At 44.8% G+C, this 20,165-nt stretch overlaps 1 protein-coding gene across 1 annotated transcript in view; it reads right to left on the reverse strand.

The window, feature by feature from the left end:
* Positions 1 to 20,165, reverse strand: part of LOC128700925 (uncharacterized) — a 254,943-nt gene that overhangs the window by 199,316 nt on the left and 35,462 nt on the right. The window contains exon 2 of the mRNA XM_053794400.2: positions 8,194 to 8,416. Coding sequence (XP_053650375.2) covers positions 8,194 to 8,199 — 6 coding nt within the window. The 5' untranslated portion in view covers positions 8,200 to 8,416. The remainder of the gene's footprint in view (positions 1 to 8,193; positions 8,417 to 20,165) is intronic.

Genomic DNA, 20,165 nt, shown 5'->3' on the forward strand with positions numbered 1-20,165 from the left:
TTAATTTTTATTTGGTCCTGTTACTGTGTCACCTGTAAGTTATGTTTGCTAAGGTTTCTCATGAGGTTAGGGGTCGGATCACCTTTTTTTTTTTTTCTTATTGTTAAGTACAGTGGTCCCCCGCATAATGCTATTAATCCGTTCCTGAGAGCTCATTGTTATGTGAAATTATCGTTATGCGAATTAATTTTCCCCATAAGAAATAATGGAAATCAAATTAATCCATGCAAGACACCCAAAAGTATGAAAAAAAACATTTTTTTACCACATGAAATATTAATTTTAATACAAACAAACTTAAGAAAACATGCACAGTTACATGACACTTACCTTTATTGAAGATGTGGTGTTGATTGATGGGATGGGAGGAGGGGAGACTGGATGGTTTTAGTGTTTAGAAGGGGAATCCCCTTCCATTAGGACTTGAGGTGTCAAGTCCTTTTCCGGGGTTACTTCCCAACATATCTGTCCATAGTGGCCTGTACCTCTCGTTCCTTTATGACTTTCCTCAAGTGTTTCACAACAGTGTCAGTGTAATAGTCACCAGCACGGCTTGCAATAGCTGTCTGAGGGTGATTTTCATCCATGAAGGTTTGCACTTCAAGCCACTTTGCACAGATTTCCTTAATCTTTGAAGTAGGCAACTTCTTCACTTTCTCTCTCCCCTCCTCTGAAGCAGTTTCCTCAGGTGTGGCCTCTTGCTGTTGAAGTTGATCTAGCAGCTCATCAGTGGTTAGTTCTTCATTGTCCTCTTCCACCAACTCTTCCACATCCTCCCCACTAACCTCCAACCCCAAGGACTTCCCCAATGCCACAATTGATTCCTCAACTGGCATACTCCTCTCAGGGTTAGCCTCAAATCCTTCAAAATACCTTTGGTCTACACATTCTGGCCACAGTTTCTTCCAAGCAGAGTTCAAGGTCCTCTTAGACACTCCCTCCCAAGCCTTACCTATAAGGTTTACACAATTGAGGATATTAAAGTGCTCTCTCCAAAACTCTCTTAAGAGTCAATTGAGTTTCTGAGGTCACTACAAAGCACCTTTCAAACAGAGATTTTGTGTACAGTTTTTTGAAGTTTGCAATAACCTGCTGGTCCATGGGCTGCAGGAGAGGAGTGGTATTAGGAGGTAAAAACTTCACCTTAATGAAGCTCATGTCCCCACAAAGTCACTCTGCCAAGTCTGTAGGATGACCAGGGGCATTGTCTAACACCAGGAGGCACTTAAGGTCTAATTTCTTTTCAGTTAGGTATTCAAAGACTAATCTAAAAGGGTTCTTTCAGGTATACAGAAAGTAAGATTAGGGACAAGATTGGCCCACTTAAGAGTAACTCTGGAGTTTACCTGGAGAGAGTTTCGGGGGTCAACGCCCCCGCGGCCCGGTCTGTGACCAGGCCTCCTGGTGGATCAGCGCCTGATCAACCAGGCTGTTGCTGCTGGCTGCACGCAAACCAACGTACGAGCCACAGCCCGGCTGATCAGGAACTGACTTTAGGTGCTTGTCCAGTGCCAGCTTGAAGACTGCCAGGGGTCTGTTGGTAATCCCCCTTATGTGTGCTGGGAGGCAGTTGAACAGTCTCGGGCCCCTGACACTTATTGTATGGTCTCTTAACGTGCTAGTGACACCCCTGCTTTTCATTGGGGGGATGGTGCATCGTCTGCCAAGTCTTTTGCTTTCGTAGTGAGTGATTTTCGTGTACAAGTTCGGTACTAGTCCCTCTAGGATTTTCCAGGTGTATATAATCATGTATCTCTCCCTCCTGCATTCCAGGGAATACAGGTTTAGAAACCTCAAGCGCTCCCAGTAATTGAGGTGTTTTATCTCCGTTATGCGCGCCGTGAAAGTTCTCTGTACATTTTCTAGGTCGGCAATTTCACCTGCCTTGAAAGGTGCTGTTAGAGTGCAGCAATATTCCAGCCTAGATAGAACAAGTGACCTGAAGAGTGTCATCATGGGCTTGGCCTCCCTAGTTTTGAAGGTTCTCATTATCCATCCTGTCATTTTTCTAGCAGATGCGATTGATACAATGTTATGGTCCTTGAAGGTGAGATCCTCCGACATAATCACTCCCAGGTCTTTGACGTTGGTGTTTCGCTCTATTTTGTGGCCAGAATTTGTTTTGTACTCTGATGAAGATTTAATTTCCTCATGTTTACCATATCTGAGTAATTGAAATTTCTCATCGTTGAACTTCATATTGTTTTCTGCAGCCCACTGAAAGATTTGGTTGATGTCCGCCTGGAGCCTTGCAGTGTCTGCAATGGAAGACACTGTCATGCAGATTCGGGTGTCATCTGCAAAGGAAGACACGGTGCTGTGGCTGACATCCTTGTCTATGTCAGATATGAGGATGAGGAACAAGATGGGAGCTAGTACTGTGCCTTGTGGAACAGAGCTTTTCACCGTAGCTGCCTCGGACTTTACTCTGTTGACGACTACTCTCTGTGTTCTGTTAGTGAGGAAATTATAGATCCATCGACCGACTTTTCCTGTTATTCCTTTAGCGCGCATTTTGTGCGCTATTACGCCATGGTCACACTTGTCGAAGGCTTTTGCAAAGTCTGTATATATTACATCTGCATTCTTTTTGTCTTCTAGTGCATTTAGGACCTTGTCGTAGTGATCCAGTAGTTGAGACAGACAGTAGCGACCTGTTCTAAACCCATGTTGCCCTGGGTTGTGTAACTGATTGGTTTCTAGATGGGTGGTGATCTTGCTTCTTAGGACCCTTTCAAAGATTTTTATGATATGGGATGTTAGTGCTATTGGTCTGTAGTTCTTTGCTGTTGCTTTACTGCCCCCTTTGTGGAGTGGGGCTATGTCTGTTGTTTTTAGTAACTGAGGGACGACCCCCGTGTCCATGCTCCCTCTCCATAGGATGGAAAAGGCTCGTGATAGGGGCTTCTTGCAGTTCTTGATGAACACAGAGTTCCATGAGTCTGGCCCTGGGGCAGAGTGCATGGGCATGTCATTTATCGCCTGTTCGAAGTCATTTGGCGTCAGGATAACATCGGATAGGCTTGTGTTAATCAAATTTTGTGGCTCTCTCATAAAAAATTCATTTTGGTCTTCGACTCTCAGTCTGGTTAGCGGCTTGCTAAAAACTGAGTCATATTGGGACTTGAGTAGCTCACTCATTTCCTTGCTGTCATCTGTGTAGGACCCATCTTGTTTAAGTAGGGGCCCAATACTGGACGTTGTTCTCGATTTTGATTTGGCATAGGAGAAGAAATACTTTGGGTTTCTTTCGATTTCATTTATGGCTTTTAGTTCTTCCCGCGATTCCTGACTCCTAAAGGATTCTTTTAGCTTAAGTTCGATGCTTGCTATTTCTCTGACCAGTGTCTCCCTGCGCATTTCAGATATATTGACCTCTTTTAGCCGCTCTGTTATTCTTTTCCGTCGCCTGTAAAGGGAGCGCCTGTCTCTTTCTATTTTACATCTACTCCTCCTTTTTCTTAGAGGAATAAGCCTTGTGCATATATCGAGTGCCACCGAGTTAATCTGTTCTAGGCATAAGTTTGGGTCTGTGTTGCTTAGTATATCTTCCCAGCTTATATCGGTTAGGACTTGGTTTACTTGGTCCCACTTTATGTTTTTGTTATTGAAGTTGAATTTGGTGAATGCTCCCTCGTGACTAGTCTCATTTTGTCGGTCTGGGGCTCCACGCATACATGTCTGAACCTCAATTATGTTGTGATCTGAGTATATTGTTTTTGATATGGTGACATTTCTTATCAGATCATCATTGTTAGTGAAGATGAGGTCTAGTGTATTCTCCAGTCTTGTAGGCTCTATTATTTGCTGGTTTAAATTGAATTTTGTGCAGAGATTTAAAAGCTCGTGTGAGTGTGAGTTTTCATCAGAGCTGCCTCCTGGTGTTATTACTGCAACAATATTATTTGCTATATTCCTCCATTTTAGGTGCCTTAAGTTGAAATCCCCCAGGAGCAAGATGTTGGGTGCAGGAGCTGGAAGATTTTCCAGACAGTGGTCAATTTTTAACAGCTGTTCCTGGAATTGCTGGGATGTTGCATCCGGAGGCTTGTAGACTACCACAATGACTAGGTTTTGGTTCTCGACCTTTACTGCTAAAACTTCCACTACGTCATTTGAGGCATTAAGCAGTTCTGTGCAAACAAGTGACTCTGCAATGTACAGGCCAACCCCCCCCTTTTGCCTGTTCACTCTGTCACATCTGTATAGGTTGTAACCTGGGATCCATACTTCGTTGTCCAAGTGATCCTTTATGTGGGTCTCAGTGAAAGCCGCGAACATTGCCTTTGCCTCTGCAAGCAGTCCACGGATGAAAGGTATTTTGTTGTTTGTTGCTGGCTTTAGACCCTGTATATTTGCAAAGAAGAATGTTATCGGACTGGTGGTATTGTTGGTACTGGGGGGGGATTTTTTTTCCGGCATTAGTATCTGTATCTGTTGGTTTGGAGTGGAGGCCATCGACTGTGGTTCCACTCCAGGAATGACTGGATTTGGTGTACGATTTCTGCCATTTCCTGCCAGTTTTTTTTCCTTCCTGGCACTAAAAAACCTCTCCCTCTTGCGTGGCTGTGGCTACCCAGGTTTTCCCATGGCCTGGATGTTTTGTATCTTTTTGTCCCCTTTAGATGGTATGCCTGGCAATTTAAGTTATAGCACAGTCTTTCCTGTACTGAAGAGGTACACATTTCAGGGTGAAAAAACTTACAGGAAGGGAGTTTGCATTTTCCTGTTGTCATATGGGCCTGGCATTTTCTAGGGTGGTCATAGTTGCATGTCCCATCTGTTTTTCCAGATTTCCCATGCCAGCAGATACCGAGTGCATAGTATGTGCACAGGCTTGGTTTCCGCTTGCCTTGGGTTTCTGTGACTGTATTCCCTGTTGGTGCATGTTTCCCTGTCTTACTTCTATCCTCCCTAGCACCAACAATGGAGCTCCCACCAGTTGTTTTTGGTAATTTATCCTCACTATTGCTATTGGAGTCCTCTTGTTTGCTATTTCCTGCGGTATTTCTAGTTTGCAATATTGGTTTTATCTTATCTTTGACTACACTTGTTTCCCTACTATGGCTCCTGTCCCCTATGAGGTCATTCATATGTATTCCTTCCTGCGTATAATTCCCGACTGGTCAAATCACTGACAGAGATAAGGATGTGTGTGAAATTCTCAATACCTACTTCCTCTCAGTTTTCACCCAGGAAAATACTAGCGATATTCTTGAAATAATAGATTATGTAGAACAGGATAATAAACTATATATGATTGCGGTAACTAGTGACATGGTCCTCAGACAAATAGAAAAACTAAAACCTAACAAATCCCCAGGCCCTGATGAACTGTTTGCAAGGGTGTTAAAGGAATGCAAAGAGGAACTTAGCATACATTTGGCAAATCTTTTAAACATATCACTAAAAACTGGCATAGTGCCTGATAAGTGGAAAATGGCAAATGTAATACCTATTTACAAGGCAGGTGACAGGTCCTTGGCTTCGAACTATAGACCAATAAGCCTTACCTCCATAGTGGGAAAATTTATGGAATCAATAATTGCCGAAGCAATTCATAGCCATCTTGATAGACACAGATTGATTAATGTATCTCAACACGGTTTTACAAAGGGGCGTTCCTGTCTTACGAATTTACTAACTTTTTTCACTAAGGTGTTTGAGGAGGTAGATCATGGTAATGAATATGATATTGTGTATATGGACTTCAGTAAGGCTTTCGACAGAGTTCCACATTGGAGGCAATTGAGGAAACTTAAGGCACATGGAATAGGAGGAGAAATTTTTTCCTGGGTAGAGGCATGGCTGACAAATAGGCAGCAGAGAGTTTGCATAAATGGGGAAAAATCAGAATGGGGGCATGTCACAAGCGGTGTTCCTCAGGGGTCAGTGTTGGGCCCGTTGTTGTTCACAATTTACATAAACGACATTGATGAGGGAATAAATAGCGACATAAGTAAATTTGCTGATGACACCAAAATAGGCCATCCAATTCATTCTAATGAGGACACTAGAGCACTTCAGGATGATTTGAATAGACTGATGCAATGGTCGGAGAAGTGGCAGATGCAGTTTAATATTGACAAATGCAAAGTTCTAAATGTTGGACAGTTAAATTACCATGTAACATATAAACTAAATAATGTAGATCTTAATACTATTGATTGCAAAAAGGATTTAGGAGCTCTGGTTAGCAGTAATCTAAAACCAAGACAACAGTGCATTAGTGTTCGCAATAAAGCTAACAGAATTCTTGGTTTCATATCTAGAAGTATAAATAATAGAAGTCCTCAGGTTGTTCTTCAACTCTATATATCCTTGGTTAGGCCTCATTTAGACTATGCTGCTCAGTTCTGGTCACCATATTACAGAATGGATATAAATGCCCTGGAAAATGTACAGAGGAGGATGACAAAGATGGTCCCATGTATCAGATATCTTCCCTATGAGGATAGACTGAGGGCCTTGAATCTACACTCTCTCGAAAGGCGTAGAATTAGAGGGGATATGATCGAGGTGTATAAAAGGAAAACAGGAATAAATAAAGGGGATGTAAATAGCGTGCTGAAAATTTCCAGCCAAGACAGGACTTGCAGCAATGGTTTCAAGTTGGAAAAATTCAGATTCAGGAAGGATATAGGAAAGCACTGGTTTGGTAATAGAGTTGTGGATGAGTGGAACAAACTCCCGAGCACAGTTATTCAGGCTAAAACGTTGTGTAGTTTTAAAAATATGTTAGATAAATACATGAGTGGGTGTGGATGGGTGTGAGTTGAACCTGACTAGCTTGTGTTGCTGGGTCTGGTGCCATGCTCCATCCTTGAGTGGAGGTGACCAGACTGGGTGGGTCATTGGGCTATTCCGGGGAGGGACATGGACCTGTTGCAGTGTTCCTTCTTTCTTATGTTCTTATGTACTATTTCACCGTGTTCCCTGGTATGTGTCTATTAACCTAGAGTTTTTCCTGGTACTATTTCTGAATATTCTTTGGTATGAGTTTGTTAAGCTAGAGCACTTCCTGGTACTATTTCCCCGGGTTCCCTGGAATGTGCCTGTTAAGCTAGAGTACTTCCTAGGGCTATTTCCCCGTGTTCCGTGCCTGTTAAGGTAGAGTACTTCCTGGTACTATTTCCCTGTGGTCCCTGGCATGTGCCTGTTAAGCTAGAGTACTTCCTGTTGCTATTTCCCCTTATTCCCTGGTAAGTACCTGTTAAGGTAGAGTACTTCCTGGCATTATTTCCCCGTGTTCCCAGGTATGAGTCTGTTTAGCTAGAGTACTTCCTGGTGCTATTTCCCTGTGGTCCCTGGTATGTGCCTGCTAAGGTAGAGTACTTCCTGGCACTATTTCCCCGTGTTCCCAGGTATGAGTGTGTTTAGCTAGAGTACTTCCTGGTGTTATTTCCCCGTGTTCCCTGGTATGTGCTTGTTAAGCTAGAGTACTTCCTGGTACTATTTCCCCGTGTTCCCTGGTATGAGTCTGCTAAGCTAGAGTACTTCCTGGTACTATTTCTCGTGTTCCCTGGTATGAGTCTGCTAAGCTAGAGTACTTCCTGGTACTATTTCCCTGTGTTCCCTGTTATGAGCGTGTTAAGCTAGAGTACTTCCTGGTATTATTTCCCCATGTTCCCTGGTATGAATCTGTTAAGCTAGAGTACTTCCTGGTACTATTTCCCCATGTTCCCTGGTATGAGCATATTAAGCTAGAGTACTTCCTGGTATTATTTCTCCGTGTTCCCTGTTATGAGCCTGTTAAGCAAGAGTACTTCCTGGTACTATTTCCCCGTGTTCCCTGGTTTGAGTCTGTTATGCTGGAGTACTTCCTACTATTTCCCCGTGTTCCCTGGTATGAGTCTGTTATGCTCGAGTACTTCCTGGTACTATTTCCCTGTGTTCCCTGGTATGAGTCTGTTAAGCTAGAGTACTTCTTGGTACTATATCCCGGTGCAATACTCATCAACACTGCAGCAAAATTAATGAAGTAACACCAATACAAAAAATTTCCAACTAATTATTTCTGAGAATAACCTTACAAATAGGTTATTAGTGTACTAGATAATCTATATTCAAAGGTGTAGTCCCAAGTGCAAGAGCTCAACTCTATGGACATACATATGAGTACACTCCTCTAAGTACACAAGATTTGTCCTTTCCATCGTTAATGTGCTGTGAGTGGTATTAAATTGTCCTTACCATCATTGATGTGCTGTGAGTGGTACTTGAATTTCTTTACTGGTCAACAGTGGGACTGGAGTGAAGGTTCCTGTTGTTGCGGTCAAGCAGTAAGATGACGTGATGTTGCCTGTCATTGATTGTCAGTGGAACTGGACGTGATGTTGCCTGTGGTTGATTGTCAGTGGAACTGGACGTGATGTTGCTTGTGGTTGATTGTCAGTGGAACTGGATGTGATGTTGCCTGTGTTATACATAATTATTTTCATTATACTAGTCAAGTAATAATCCTTACACTGTCACTCACATAGATCTATGTCAGTGGGATCAGTGTCATAGACCAAGATCTACATCTTAATCCCAGCATCCTCAAGTATGCTGTGTGCAGTATAAAAAACAATCCTGTCTCAGGAAATGCGTGATGGAAACAGCTGATCTCTGATCTTCTGTTTGGGTTAACGTACAGGTGGACTCAGCTTTATGGCGTTTCGCTTTTCGGCGTTGTTATTATGGAGGTTTTCAATTATGCCCATTTTTCCATTTATTTGGCACCTGTTTTGCTATTCTGGCAGTTTTTTGGATGAAGAACCCAGCAGCTGGGCGTCTATGTGCCATTTTCTTCAGTTTGTTTACAGCCTCCACGTGCTCTGTGCCCTCTGGATTCTGTCTAGAAACTTTCCAAGTTTCAAACATTTTAATGTTATAATAATAATAATAATAATAATAATAATAATAATAATAATAATAATAATAATAATAATAATAATAATAATAATAACATCTTTATTTCCACATGTACATGTACAAGGTATACAGTCCTAGCTGACATCAATGACTTACTATTACATAGAAAGCCCCTTGGTATGCAGAGCTTTTCGGGCAAATTAGGTCAATTTTGTCCCAGGATGCCACCCACACCATTCAACTAACACCCAGGTACCCATTAATACTATTTTGTGAACATAGACAACTAGAGTAAGGAAACACCCAATGTTTCTACCCTCACCGGGAACCGAACCCAGCCCCTCACCGTGTGAAATGAGAGCCTTTGCCACCAGGCCACAGGCCACCGTGTACATTATATATACTATTGTTGTGGTAATTACAATGGCATCTAAGGATAGTTGTGATAAAAAGAGAAGTCATAAATTCCTTAGTTTTTTGCAAAGTTAATAATGACTAATCTCAGTGAGCAAGCTATGTCTATGTTTGGAACAAGATGTAAACTAAGTTTGGCTCATCAGACAGTTAGTACAATTGTAAACCATTGTATTAAACGAAATTATGCTTCGCCAATGAACAATAAAGTAATAAGACTAGATAACTTTATTGCTAACATGAACACTTTCATTGTTGTGGACTGCAGATCGAGCCAGTCACAATGTGCTTGTAAGCCAAGCCATTATCCATTAAGTCTCTTTAATTCTAAAACAGCTGAGAGAGGTGAGGAAATTGATGAAGATAAATTTGAAGCTAGCTGAAGCTCGTATTATAGATTTAATTAAGGAAAGAAGCCAACTTCTCAAGATCAAATTGCAGGCTGCAGCAGCTGCAATGTTCGACATCAACAGTTAGTCTTGAAGAACCTTCAACAACATGTCACACACCACCAAAACTTCATCCAACTCTGCATCAAAATAAATAAGATTCGTTCAACAGTCAGAGGATGAAAACATCTCATCTCCTTCAGACTTCCTACAATAAATATGTTCACCAGTCACTACAAGCTACTGCAGAAATTATTTTAAGGTAAGTAATGCGTGTACTGCACATACATTTCACTTTTCTATAGTTATTTTAGGCCTATATATGTGAGTGTAAATATATTATTAGGCTTTACCATGTATTTGAGAGGGAAAAAAACACTGTTTCACTCTTCAGCGATTTTCGCTTTTCATTAGTAGCCCAGTACCTAACCTGCTGTATAAGTGGGGCCAGTAGTAGTCCAGTACCTAACCTGCTGTATAAGTGGGGCCAGTAGTAGCCCAGTACCTAACCTGCTGAATAAGTGGGGCCAGTAGTAGCCCAGTACCTAACCTGCTGAATAAGTGGGGCCAGTAGTAGCCCAGTACCTAACCTGCTGAATAAGTGGGGCCAGTAGTAGCCCAGTACCTAACCTGCTGTATAAGTGGGGCCAGTAGTAGCCCAGTACCTAACCTGCTGTATAAGTGGGGCCAGTAGTAGCCCAGTACCTAACCTGCTGAATAAGTGGGGCCAGTAGTAGCCCAGTACCTAACCTGCTGTATAAGTGGGGCCAGTAGTAGCCCAGTACCTAACCTGCTGTATAAGTGGGGCCAGTAGTAGCCCAGTACCTAACCTGCTGTATAAGTGGGGCCAGTAGTAGCCCAGTACCTAACCTGCTGAATAAGTGGGGCCAGTAGTAGCCCAGTACCTAACCTGCTGTATAAGTGGGGCCAGTAGTAGCCCAGTACCTAACCTGCTGAATAAGTGGGGCCAGTAGTAGCCCAGTACCTAACCTGCTGAATAAGTGGGGCCAGTAGTAGCCCAGTACCTAACCTGCTGAATAAGTGGGGCCAGTAGTAGCCCAGTACCTAACCTGCTGAATAAGTGGGGCCAGTAGTAGTCCAGTACCTAACCTGCTGAATAAGTGGGGTCAGTAGTAGCCCAGTACCTAACCTGCTGAATAAGTGGGGCCAGTAGTAGTCCAGTACCTAACCTGCTGAATAAGTGGGGCCAGTAGTAGTCCAGTACCTAACCTGCTGAATAAGTGGGGCCAGTAGTAGCCCAGTACCTAACCTGCTGAATAAGTGGGGCCAGTAGTAGTCCAGTACCTAACCTGCTGAATAAGTGGGGCCAGTAGTAGCCCAGTACGTAACCTGCTGAATAAGTGGGGCCAGTAGTAGTCCAGTACCTAACCTGCTGAATAAGTGGGGCCAGTAGTAGCCCAGTACCTAACCTGCTGAATAAGTGGGGCCAGTAGTAGCCCAGTACCTAACCTGCTGAATAAGTGGGGCCAGTAGTAGCCCAGTACCTAACCTGCTGAATAAGTGGGGCCAGTAGTAGCCCAGTACCTAACCTGCTGAATAAGTGGGGCCAGTAGTAGCCCAGTACCTAACCTGCTGAATAAGTGGGGCCAGTAGTAGTCCAGTACCTAACCTGCTGAATAAGTGGGGCCAGAAGTAGCCCAGTACCTAACCTGCTGAATAAGTGGGGCCAGTAGTAGTCCAGTACCTAACCTGCTGAATAAGTGGGGCCAGTAGTAGCCCAGTACCTAACCTGCTGAATAAGTGGGGCCAGTAGTAGTCCAGTACCTAACCTGCTGAATAAGTGGGGCCAGTAGTAGCCTAGTACCTAACCTGCTGAATAAGTGGGGCCAGTAGTAGCCCAGTACCTAACCTGCTGAATAAGTGGGGCCAGTAGTAGTCCAGTACCTAACCTGCTGAATAAGTGGGGCCAGAAGTAGCCCAGTACCTAACCTGCTGAATAAGTGGGGCCAGAAGTAGCCCAGTACCTAACCTGCTGAATAAGTGGGGCCAGTAGTAGCCCAGTACCTAACCTGCTGAATAAGTGGGGCCAGTAGTAGCCCAGTACCTAACCTGCTGTATAAGTGGGGCCAGTAGTAGCCCAGTACCTAACCTGCTGAATAAGTGGGGCCAGTAGTAGCCCAGTACCTAACCTGCTGAATAAGTGGGGCCAGTAGTAGCCCAGTACCTAACCTGCTGTATAAGTGGGGCCAGTAGTAGCCCAGTACCTAACCTGCTGAATAAGTGGGGCCAGTAGTAGCCCAGTACCTAACCTGCTGAATAAGTGGGGCCAGTAGTAGCCCAGTACCTAACCTGCTGAATAAGTGGGGCCAGTAGTAGCCCAGTACCTAACCTGCTGAATAAGTGGGGCCAGTAGTAGCCCAGTACCTAACCTGCTGAATAAGTGGGGCCAGTAGTAGCCCAGTACCTAACCTGCTGAATAAGTGGGGCCAGTAGTAGCCCAGTACCTAACCTGCTGAATAAGTGGGGCCAGTAGTAGCCCAGTACCTAACCTGCTGAATAAGTGGGGCCAGTAGTAGCCCAGTACCTAACCTGCTGAATAAGTGGGGCCAGTAGTAGTCCAGTACCTAACCTGCTGAATAAGTGGGGCCAGTAGTAGCCCAGTACCTAACCTGCTGAATAAGTGGGGCCACTAGTAGCCCAGTACCTAACCTGCTGAATAAGTGGGGCCAGTAGTAGTCCAGTACCTAACCTGCTGAATAAGTGGGGCCAGTAGTAGCCTAGTACCTAACCTGCTGAATAAGTGGGGCCAGTAGTAGCCCAGTACCTAACCTGCTGAATAAGTGGGGCCAGTAGTAGCCCAGTACCTAACCTGCTGAATAAGTGGGGCCAGTAGTAGCCCAGTACCTAACCTGCTGAATAAGTGGGGCCAGTAGTAGCCCAGTACCTAACCTGCTGAATAAGTGGGGCCAGTAGTAGCCCAGTACCTAACCTGCTGAATAAGTGGGGCCAGTAGTAGCCCAGTACCTAACCTGCTGAATAAGTGGGGCCAGTAGTAGCCCAGTACCTAACCTGCTGAATAAGTGGGGCCAGTAGTAGCCCAGTACCTAACCTGCTGTATAAGTGGGGCCAGAAGTAGCCCAGTACCTAACCTGCTGTATAAGTGGGGACAGTAGTAGTCCAGTACCTAACCTGCTGAATAAGTGGGGCCAGTAGTAGCCCAGTACCTAACCTGCTGTATAAGTGGGGCCAGTAGTAGCCCAGTACCTAACCTGCTGTATAAGTGGGGCCAGTAGTAGCCCAGTACCTAACCTGCTGTATAAGTGGGGCCAGTAGTAGCCCAGTACCTAACCTGCTGTGTAAGTGGGGCCAGTAGCAGCCCAGTACCTAACCTGCTGTATAAGTGGGGCCAGAAGTAGCCTAGTACCTAACCTGCTGTATAAGAGGGGCCAGTAGTAGTCCAGTACCTAACCTGCTGTATAAGTGGGGACAGTAGTAGCCCAGTACTTAACTTGCTGTATAAGTGGGGACAGTAGTAGTCCAGTACCTAACCTGCTGTATAAGTGGGGCCAGTAGTAACCCAGTACCTAACCTGCTGTATAAGTGGGGCCAGAAGTAGCCTAGTACCTAACCTGCTGTATAAGTTGGGACAGTAGTAGCCCGGTACTTAACCTGCTGTATAACTGGGGAAAGTAGTAGCCCAGTACTTAACTTGCTGTATAAGTGGGGACAGTAGTAGCCCAGTACTTAACTTTCTGTATAACTGGGGAAAGTAGTAGCCCAGTACTTAACTTGCTGTATAAGTGGGGACAGTAGTAGCCCAGTACTTAACCTGCTGTATAAGTTGGGACAGTAGTAGCCCAGTACGTAGCCTGCTGTGTAAGTGGGGCCAGTAGTAGCCCAGTACCTAACCTGCAGTATAAGTGGGGACAGTAGTAGCCAAGTACCTAACTGGCTGTATAAGTGGGGGCAGCAGAAGCCCAGTACGTAGCCTGCCGTCTACGTCGGGCCATTAGTAGCCCAGTAGCTAACCTGCTGTATAAGTGGGGACAGTAGTAGCCCAGTACTTAACCTGTTGTATAAGTGGGGACAGTAGTAGTCCAGTACCTAACCTGCTGTATAAGTGGGGCCAGTAGTAGCCCAGTACCTAACCTGCTGTATAAGTGGGGCCAGAAGTAGCCTAGTACCTAACCTGCTGCATAAGTGGGGAGAGTAGTAGCCCAGTACTTAACCTGCTGTATAAGTGGGGACAGTAGTAGCCCAGTACTTAACTTGCTGTATAAGTGGGGACAGTAGTAGCCCAGTAGTTAACCTGCTGCATAAGTGGGGACATTAGTAGCCCAGTACCTAACCTGCTGTATAAGTGGGGCCAGAAGTAGCCTAGTACCTAACCTGCTGTATAAGTGGGGCCAGTAGTAGTCCAGTACCTAACCTGCTGTATAAGTGGGGCCAGTAGTAGCCCAGTACCTAACCTGCTGTATAAGTGGGGCCAGAAGTAGCCCAGTACCTAACCTGCTGTATATGTGGGGCCAGTAGTAGCCCAGTACCTAACCTGCTGTATAAGTGGGGCCAGTAGTAGCCCAGTACCTAACCTGCTGTATAAGTGGGGCCAGAAGTAGCCTAGTACCTAACCTGCTGTATAAGTGGGGACAGTAGTAGCCCAGTACTTAACCTGCTGTATAAGTGGGGACAGTAGTAGCCCAGTACTTAACTTGCTGTATAAGTGGGGACAGTAGTAGCCCAGTACTTAACCTGCTGTATAAGTGGGGACAGTAGTAGCCCAGTACCTAACCTGCTGTATAAGTGGGGCCAGTAGTAGTCCAGTACCTAACCTGCTGTATAAGTGGGGCCAGTAGTAGCCCAGTACCTAACCTGCTGTATAAGTGGGGCCAGAAGTAGCCTAGTACCTAACCTGCAGTATATGTGGGGCCAGTAGTAGCCCAGTACCTAACCTGCTGTATATGTGGGGCCAATAGTAGCCTACTGGCCCCACATATACAGCAGGTTTGGTACTGGGCTACTACTGGCCCCACTTATACAGCAGGTTAGGCACTGGGCTACTACTGGCCCCACTTATACAGCAGGTTAGGTACTGGACTACTACTGGCCCCACTTATACAGCAGGTTAGGTACTAGGCTACTTCTGGCCCCACTTATACAGCAGGTTAGGTACTGGACTACTACTGGCCCCACTTATATAGCTAATACCTAACTGGCTGTATAAGTGGGGGCAGCAGAAGCCCAGTACGTAGCCTGCCGTCTACGTCGTGCCATTAGTAGCCCAATAGCTAACCTGCTGTATAAGTGGGGACAGTACTAGCCCAGTACTTAACCTGCTGTTTAAGTGGGGACAGTAGTAGCCCAGTACGTAGCCTGCTGTGTAAGTGGGGCCAGTAGTAGCCCAGTACCTAACCTGCAGTATAAATGGGGACAGTAGTAGCCAAGTACCTAACTGGCTGTATAAGTGGGGGCAGCAGAAGCCCAGTACGTAGCCTGCCGTCTACGTCGGGTCATTAGTAGCCCAATAGCTAATCTGCTGTATAAGTGGGGACAGTAGTAGCCCAGTACTTAACCTGCTGTATAAGTGGGGACAGTAGTAGCCCAGTACTTAACCTGCTGTATAAGTGGGGACAGTAGTAGCCCAGTACTTAACCTACTGTATAAGTGGGGACAGTAGCAGTCCAGTACCTAACCTGCTGTATAAGTGGGGCAAGTAGTAGCCCAGTACCTAACCTGCTGTATAAGTGGGGCCAGAAGTAGCCTAGTACCTAACCTGCTGTATAAGTGGGGACAGTAGTAGCCCAGTACTTAACCTGCTGTATAAGTGGGGACAGTAGTAGCCCAGTACTTAACTTGCTGTATAAGTGGGGACAGTAGTAGCCCAGTACTTAACCTGCTGTATAAGTGGGGACAGTAGTAGCCCAGTACCTAACCTGCTGTATAAGTGGGGCCAGAAGTAGCCTAGTACCTAACCTGCTGTATAAGTGGGGCCAGTAGTAGCCTACTGGCCCCACTTATACAGCAGGTTAGGTACTGGGCTACTACTGGCCCCACTTACACAGCAGGTTAGGTACTGGGCTACTACTGGCCCCACATATACAGCAGGTTAGGTACTGGACTACTACTGGCCCCACTTATACAGCAGGTTAGGCACTGGGCTACTACTGGCCCCACTTATACAGTAGGTTAGGTACTGGACTACTACTGGCCCCACTTATACAGCAGGTTAGGTACTAGGCTACTTCTGGCCCCACTTATACAGCAGGTTAGGTACTGGACTACTACTGGCCCCACTTATACAGCTAATACCTAACTGGCTGTATAAGTGGGGGCAGCAGAAGCCCAGTACGTAGCCTGCCGTCTACGTCGGGCCATTAGTAGCCCAATAGCTAACCTGCTGTATAAGTGGGGACAGTAGTAGCCCAGTACTTAACCTGCTGTACAAGTGGGGACAGTAGTAGCCCAGTACGTAGCCTGCTGTGTAAGTGGGGCCAGTAGTAGCCCAGTACCTAACCTGCTGTATAAGTGGGGACAGTAGTAGCCAAGTACCTAACTGGCTGTATAAGTGGGGGCAGCAGAAGCCCAGTACGTAGCCTGCCGTCTACGTCGGGCCATTAGTAGCCCAATAGCTAACCTGCTGTGTAAGTGGGGACAGTAGTAGCCCAGTACTTAACCTGCTGTATAAGTGGGGACAGTAGTAGCCCAGTACTTAACCTGCTGTATAAGTGGGGACAGTAGTAGCCCAGTACTTAACTTGCTGTATAAGTGGGGACAGTAGCAGCCCAGTACTTAACCTGCTGTATAAGTGGGGACAGTAGTAGCCCAGTACCTAACCTACCGTCTAAGTGGGGCCAGTAGTAGCCCAGTATATGCAGGGATTTTAAACTAGTGACCACACTTGACAAACTCAGAGAGATGTTTTTGGGTCTGCCCACACGAGATACACCTGTATGAGGAAATGACATCTATATTAAAAGGCAAGAACACTAATAAAACATATTTCTTGAAAGACATATCAGCATGGTATGAGAGCTGGGGAAAGAAGATGGATGGTAGGGACTGGGTTGTCTTGGACAGTGCTCCTGAGGGGGCTAGTGCTGTACTGGAGGACAGTGCTGAGGATGCTAGAGTTGTCCTGGAGGAAAGTGCTCCTAGCAAACAAAAGCACAATCTATGTAAATACTATGCCTTGGGTATCTGCAGGCATGGTATATCTGGTAAAACAGGAAGGACGTGCACCTTTGACCATCCAAAAAAATGCCGCACCCACATGACAACAGGAGAGTGCAATTTCCCTTCTTGCAACTTATTTCTCCCAGAAATGTGTCACTCATCAATCCATGAAAGAAAATGCTACAATGCATACTGCCAGGCACATTATCGAAAGGGGACTAGAAGACACAGACCAGCCAGACTATGGGAAACAAAAGAGAGGAGCCTCAACCTCTCCAGGGACAGAGGTTTTTTAGGGCTATGAGGGGGAAAAAAAGACTGGCAAGAAATGACAATAATCCTACACCACCTGAAAACACTTCTGGAGCAGAGGCACGGACATTGGCCTCTACCTCAGAACAACAGATATTAGAGCCAGCAAATAAAACCCCCTTAAATTCCAACAAAATGACATTTGTCTTTGCAAATATAAAGGGTCTAAAGCCATCAAAAAACAACAAAATTCCTTACATCAAGGGACTGCTCACAGAGTCAAATGCATAAAGGATCATTATGCCCTTTTTTTTATTTGTAAAGTTTATTACCCAATTTCATTATAAACTTTTTATAATTGCCCTTCTCTATTTTTTACTTTATCACTCAGCTTTACTTTTCTAACCTCTTGTTACCAAATTTTTAAGCTTGTATATTCTCATTCTCATTCTCTCTCTCTCATTCTCATTCTCTCTCTCTCATTCTCATTCTCTCTCTCTCATTCTCTCTCTCATTCTCATTCTCTCTCATTCTCATTCTCTCTCATTCTCTCTCTCTCATTCTCTCTCTCTCATTCTCTCTCTCTCTCCCTCTCATGGCCACTTTGTCCAGGTCTAATACACATCATTTTACGTTCAGTCTATGTTCACTGACACTATTTTAATGGAGTGTTTTTAATACTTTTTTATTATCCTGTTTACCCTCTTACTATCATATTATAACCAAGTCATTGCCATTTTTATTCTTTTATTTTTTATTATTCTTTTGCTACCTTAACTTGTGTATCTTATCTTGTCAATTTAAATCTAGTTATACTATAGTTCTTGTTAACAACTTATATTGGACCTTAGTGCAATTACAAGTGAGAGTCTTGTGCCATTTTAAACTAGTATTTTTTATATTAGACAAAATCTAGTTGTCCTCTAGCTCATTCTAGCTCAATACATAGATAACACCAAATTCATTATATTAGACCTTAGTGCAATTACAAGTGAGAATCTGGTGCTATTTTTAAATTGTACTTTTATATTATTAGTTTATACCTAGTTGTACTTTAGCTCATTCTAGCACAGCACATAGACAACATAAACTTCATTATGTTTATTAGTGACTATATTCTATATTATCAAAGTGCTTTAGCTATACAGTAAGGCCCCACTTATATGGCAGGTTAGGTTCCAGGCTACCGCCGTAAAGCGGAAACCGCCGTAAAGTGGAACACCCTTTTTTTTCCACTTATTACCTGGAGTTTACCTGGAGAGTGTTTCGGGGGTTAAAGCCCCCGCGGCCCGGTCTGTGAGCAGGCCTCCTGGTGGATCAGAGCCTGATCAACCAGGCTGTTTCTGCTGGCTGCACACAAACCAACGTACGAGCCACAGCCCGGCTGATCAGGAACTGACTTTAGGTGCTTGTCCAGTGCCAGCTTGAAGACTGCCAGGGGTCTGTTGGTAATCCCCCTTATGTGTGCTGGGAGGCAGTTGAACAGTCTCGGGCCCCTGACACTTATTGTATGGTCTCTTAACGTGCTAGTGACACCCCTGCTTTTCATTGGGGGGATGGTGCATCGTCTGCCAAGTCTTTTGCTTTCGTAGTGAGTGATTTTTGTGTGCAAGTTCGTTACTAGACCCTCTAGGATTTTCCAGGTGTATATAATCATGTATCTCTCCCTCCTGCGTTCCAGGGAATACAGGTTTAGGAACCTCAAGCGCTCCCAGTAATTGAGGTGTTTTATCTCCGTTATGCGTGCCGTGAAAGTTCTCTGTACATTTTCTAGGTCGGCAATTTCACCTGCCTTGAAAGGTGCTGTTAGTGTGCAGCAATATTCCAGCCTAGATAGAACAAGTGACCTGAAGAGTGTCATCATGGGCTTGGCCTCCCTAGTTTTGAAGGTTCTCATTATCCATCCTGTCATTTTTCTAGCAGATGCGATTGATACAATGTTATGGCCCTTGAAGGTGAGATCCTCCGACATGATCACTCCCAGGTCTTTGACGTTGGTGTTTCGCTCTATTTTGTGGCCAGAATTTGTTTTGTACTCTGATGAAGATTTAATTTCCTCATGTTTACCATATCTGAGTAATTGAAATTTCTCATCGTTGAACTTCATATTGTTTTCTGCAGCCCACTGAAAGATTTGGTTGATGTCCGCCTGGAGCCTTGCAGTGTCTGCAATGGAAGACACTGCCATGCAGATTCGGGTGTCATCTGCAAAGGAAGACACGGTGCTGTGGCTGACATCCTTGTCTATGTCGGATATGAGGATGAGGAACAAGATGGGAGCGAGTACTGTGCCTTGTGGAACAGAGCTTTTCACCGTAGCTGCCTCGAACTTTACTCTGTTGACGACTACTCTCTGTGTTCTGTTAGTGAGGAAATTATAGATCCATCGACCGACTTTTCCTGTTATTCCTTTAGCACGCATTTTGTGCGCTATTACGCCATGGTCACACTTGTCGAAGGCTTTTGCAAAGTCTGTATATATTACATCTGCATTCTTTTTGTCTTCTAGTGCATTTAGGACCTTGCCGTAGTGATCCAATAGTTGAGACAGACAGGAGCGACCTGTTCTAAACCCATGTTGCCCTGGGTTGTGTAACTGATGGGTTTCTAGATGGGTGGTGATCTTGCTTCTTAGGACCCTTTCAAAGATTTTTATGATATGGGATGTTAGTGCTATTGGTCTGTAGTTCTTTGCTGTTGCTTTACTGCCCCCTTTGTGGAGTGGGGCTATGTCTGTTGTTTTTAGTAACTGTGGGACGACCCCCGTGTCAATGCTCCCTCTCCATAGGATGGAAAAGGCTCGTGATAGGGGCTTCTTGCAGTTCTTGATGAACGCAGAGTTCCATGAGTCTGGCCCTGGGGCAGAGTGCATGGGCATATCATTTATCGCCTGCTCGAAGTCATTTGGCGTCAGGATAACATCGGATAGGCTCGTGTTAATCAAATTTTGTGGCTCTCTCATAAAAAATTCATTTTGATCTTCGACTCTCAGTCTGGTTAGCAGCTTGCTAAAAACTGAGTCATATTGGGACTTGAGTAGCTCACTCATTTCCTTGCTGTCATCTGTGTAGGACCCATCTTGTTTAAGTAGGGGCCCAATACTGGACGTTGTTCTCGATTTTG

This window comes from Cherax quadricarinatus, unplaced genomic scaffold (assembly GCF_038502225.1).
Source record: "Cherax quadricarinatus isolate ZL_2023a unplaced genomic scaffold, ASM3850222v1 Contig84, whole genome shotgun sequence".
NCBI classification, from domain to species: domain Eukaryota; kingdom Metazoa; phylum Arthropoda; class Malacostraca; order Decapoda; family Parastacidae; genus Cherax; species Cherax quadricarinatus.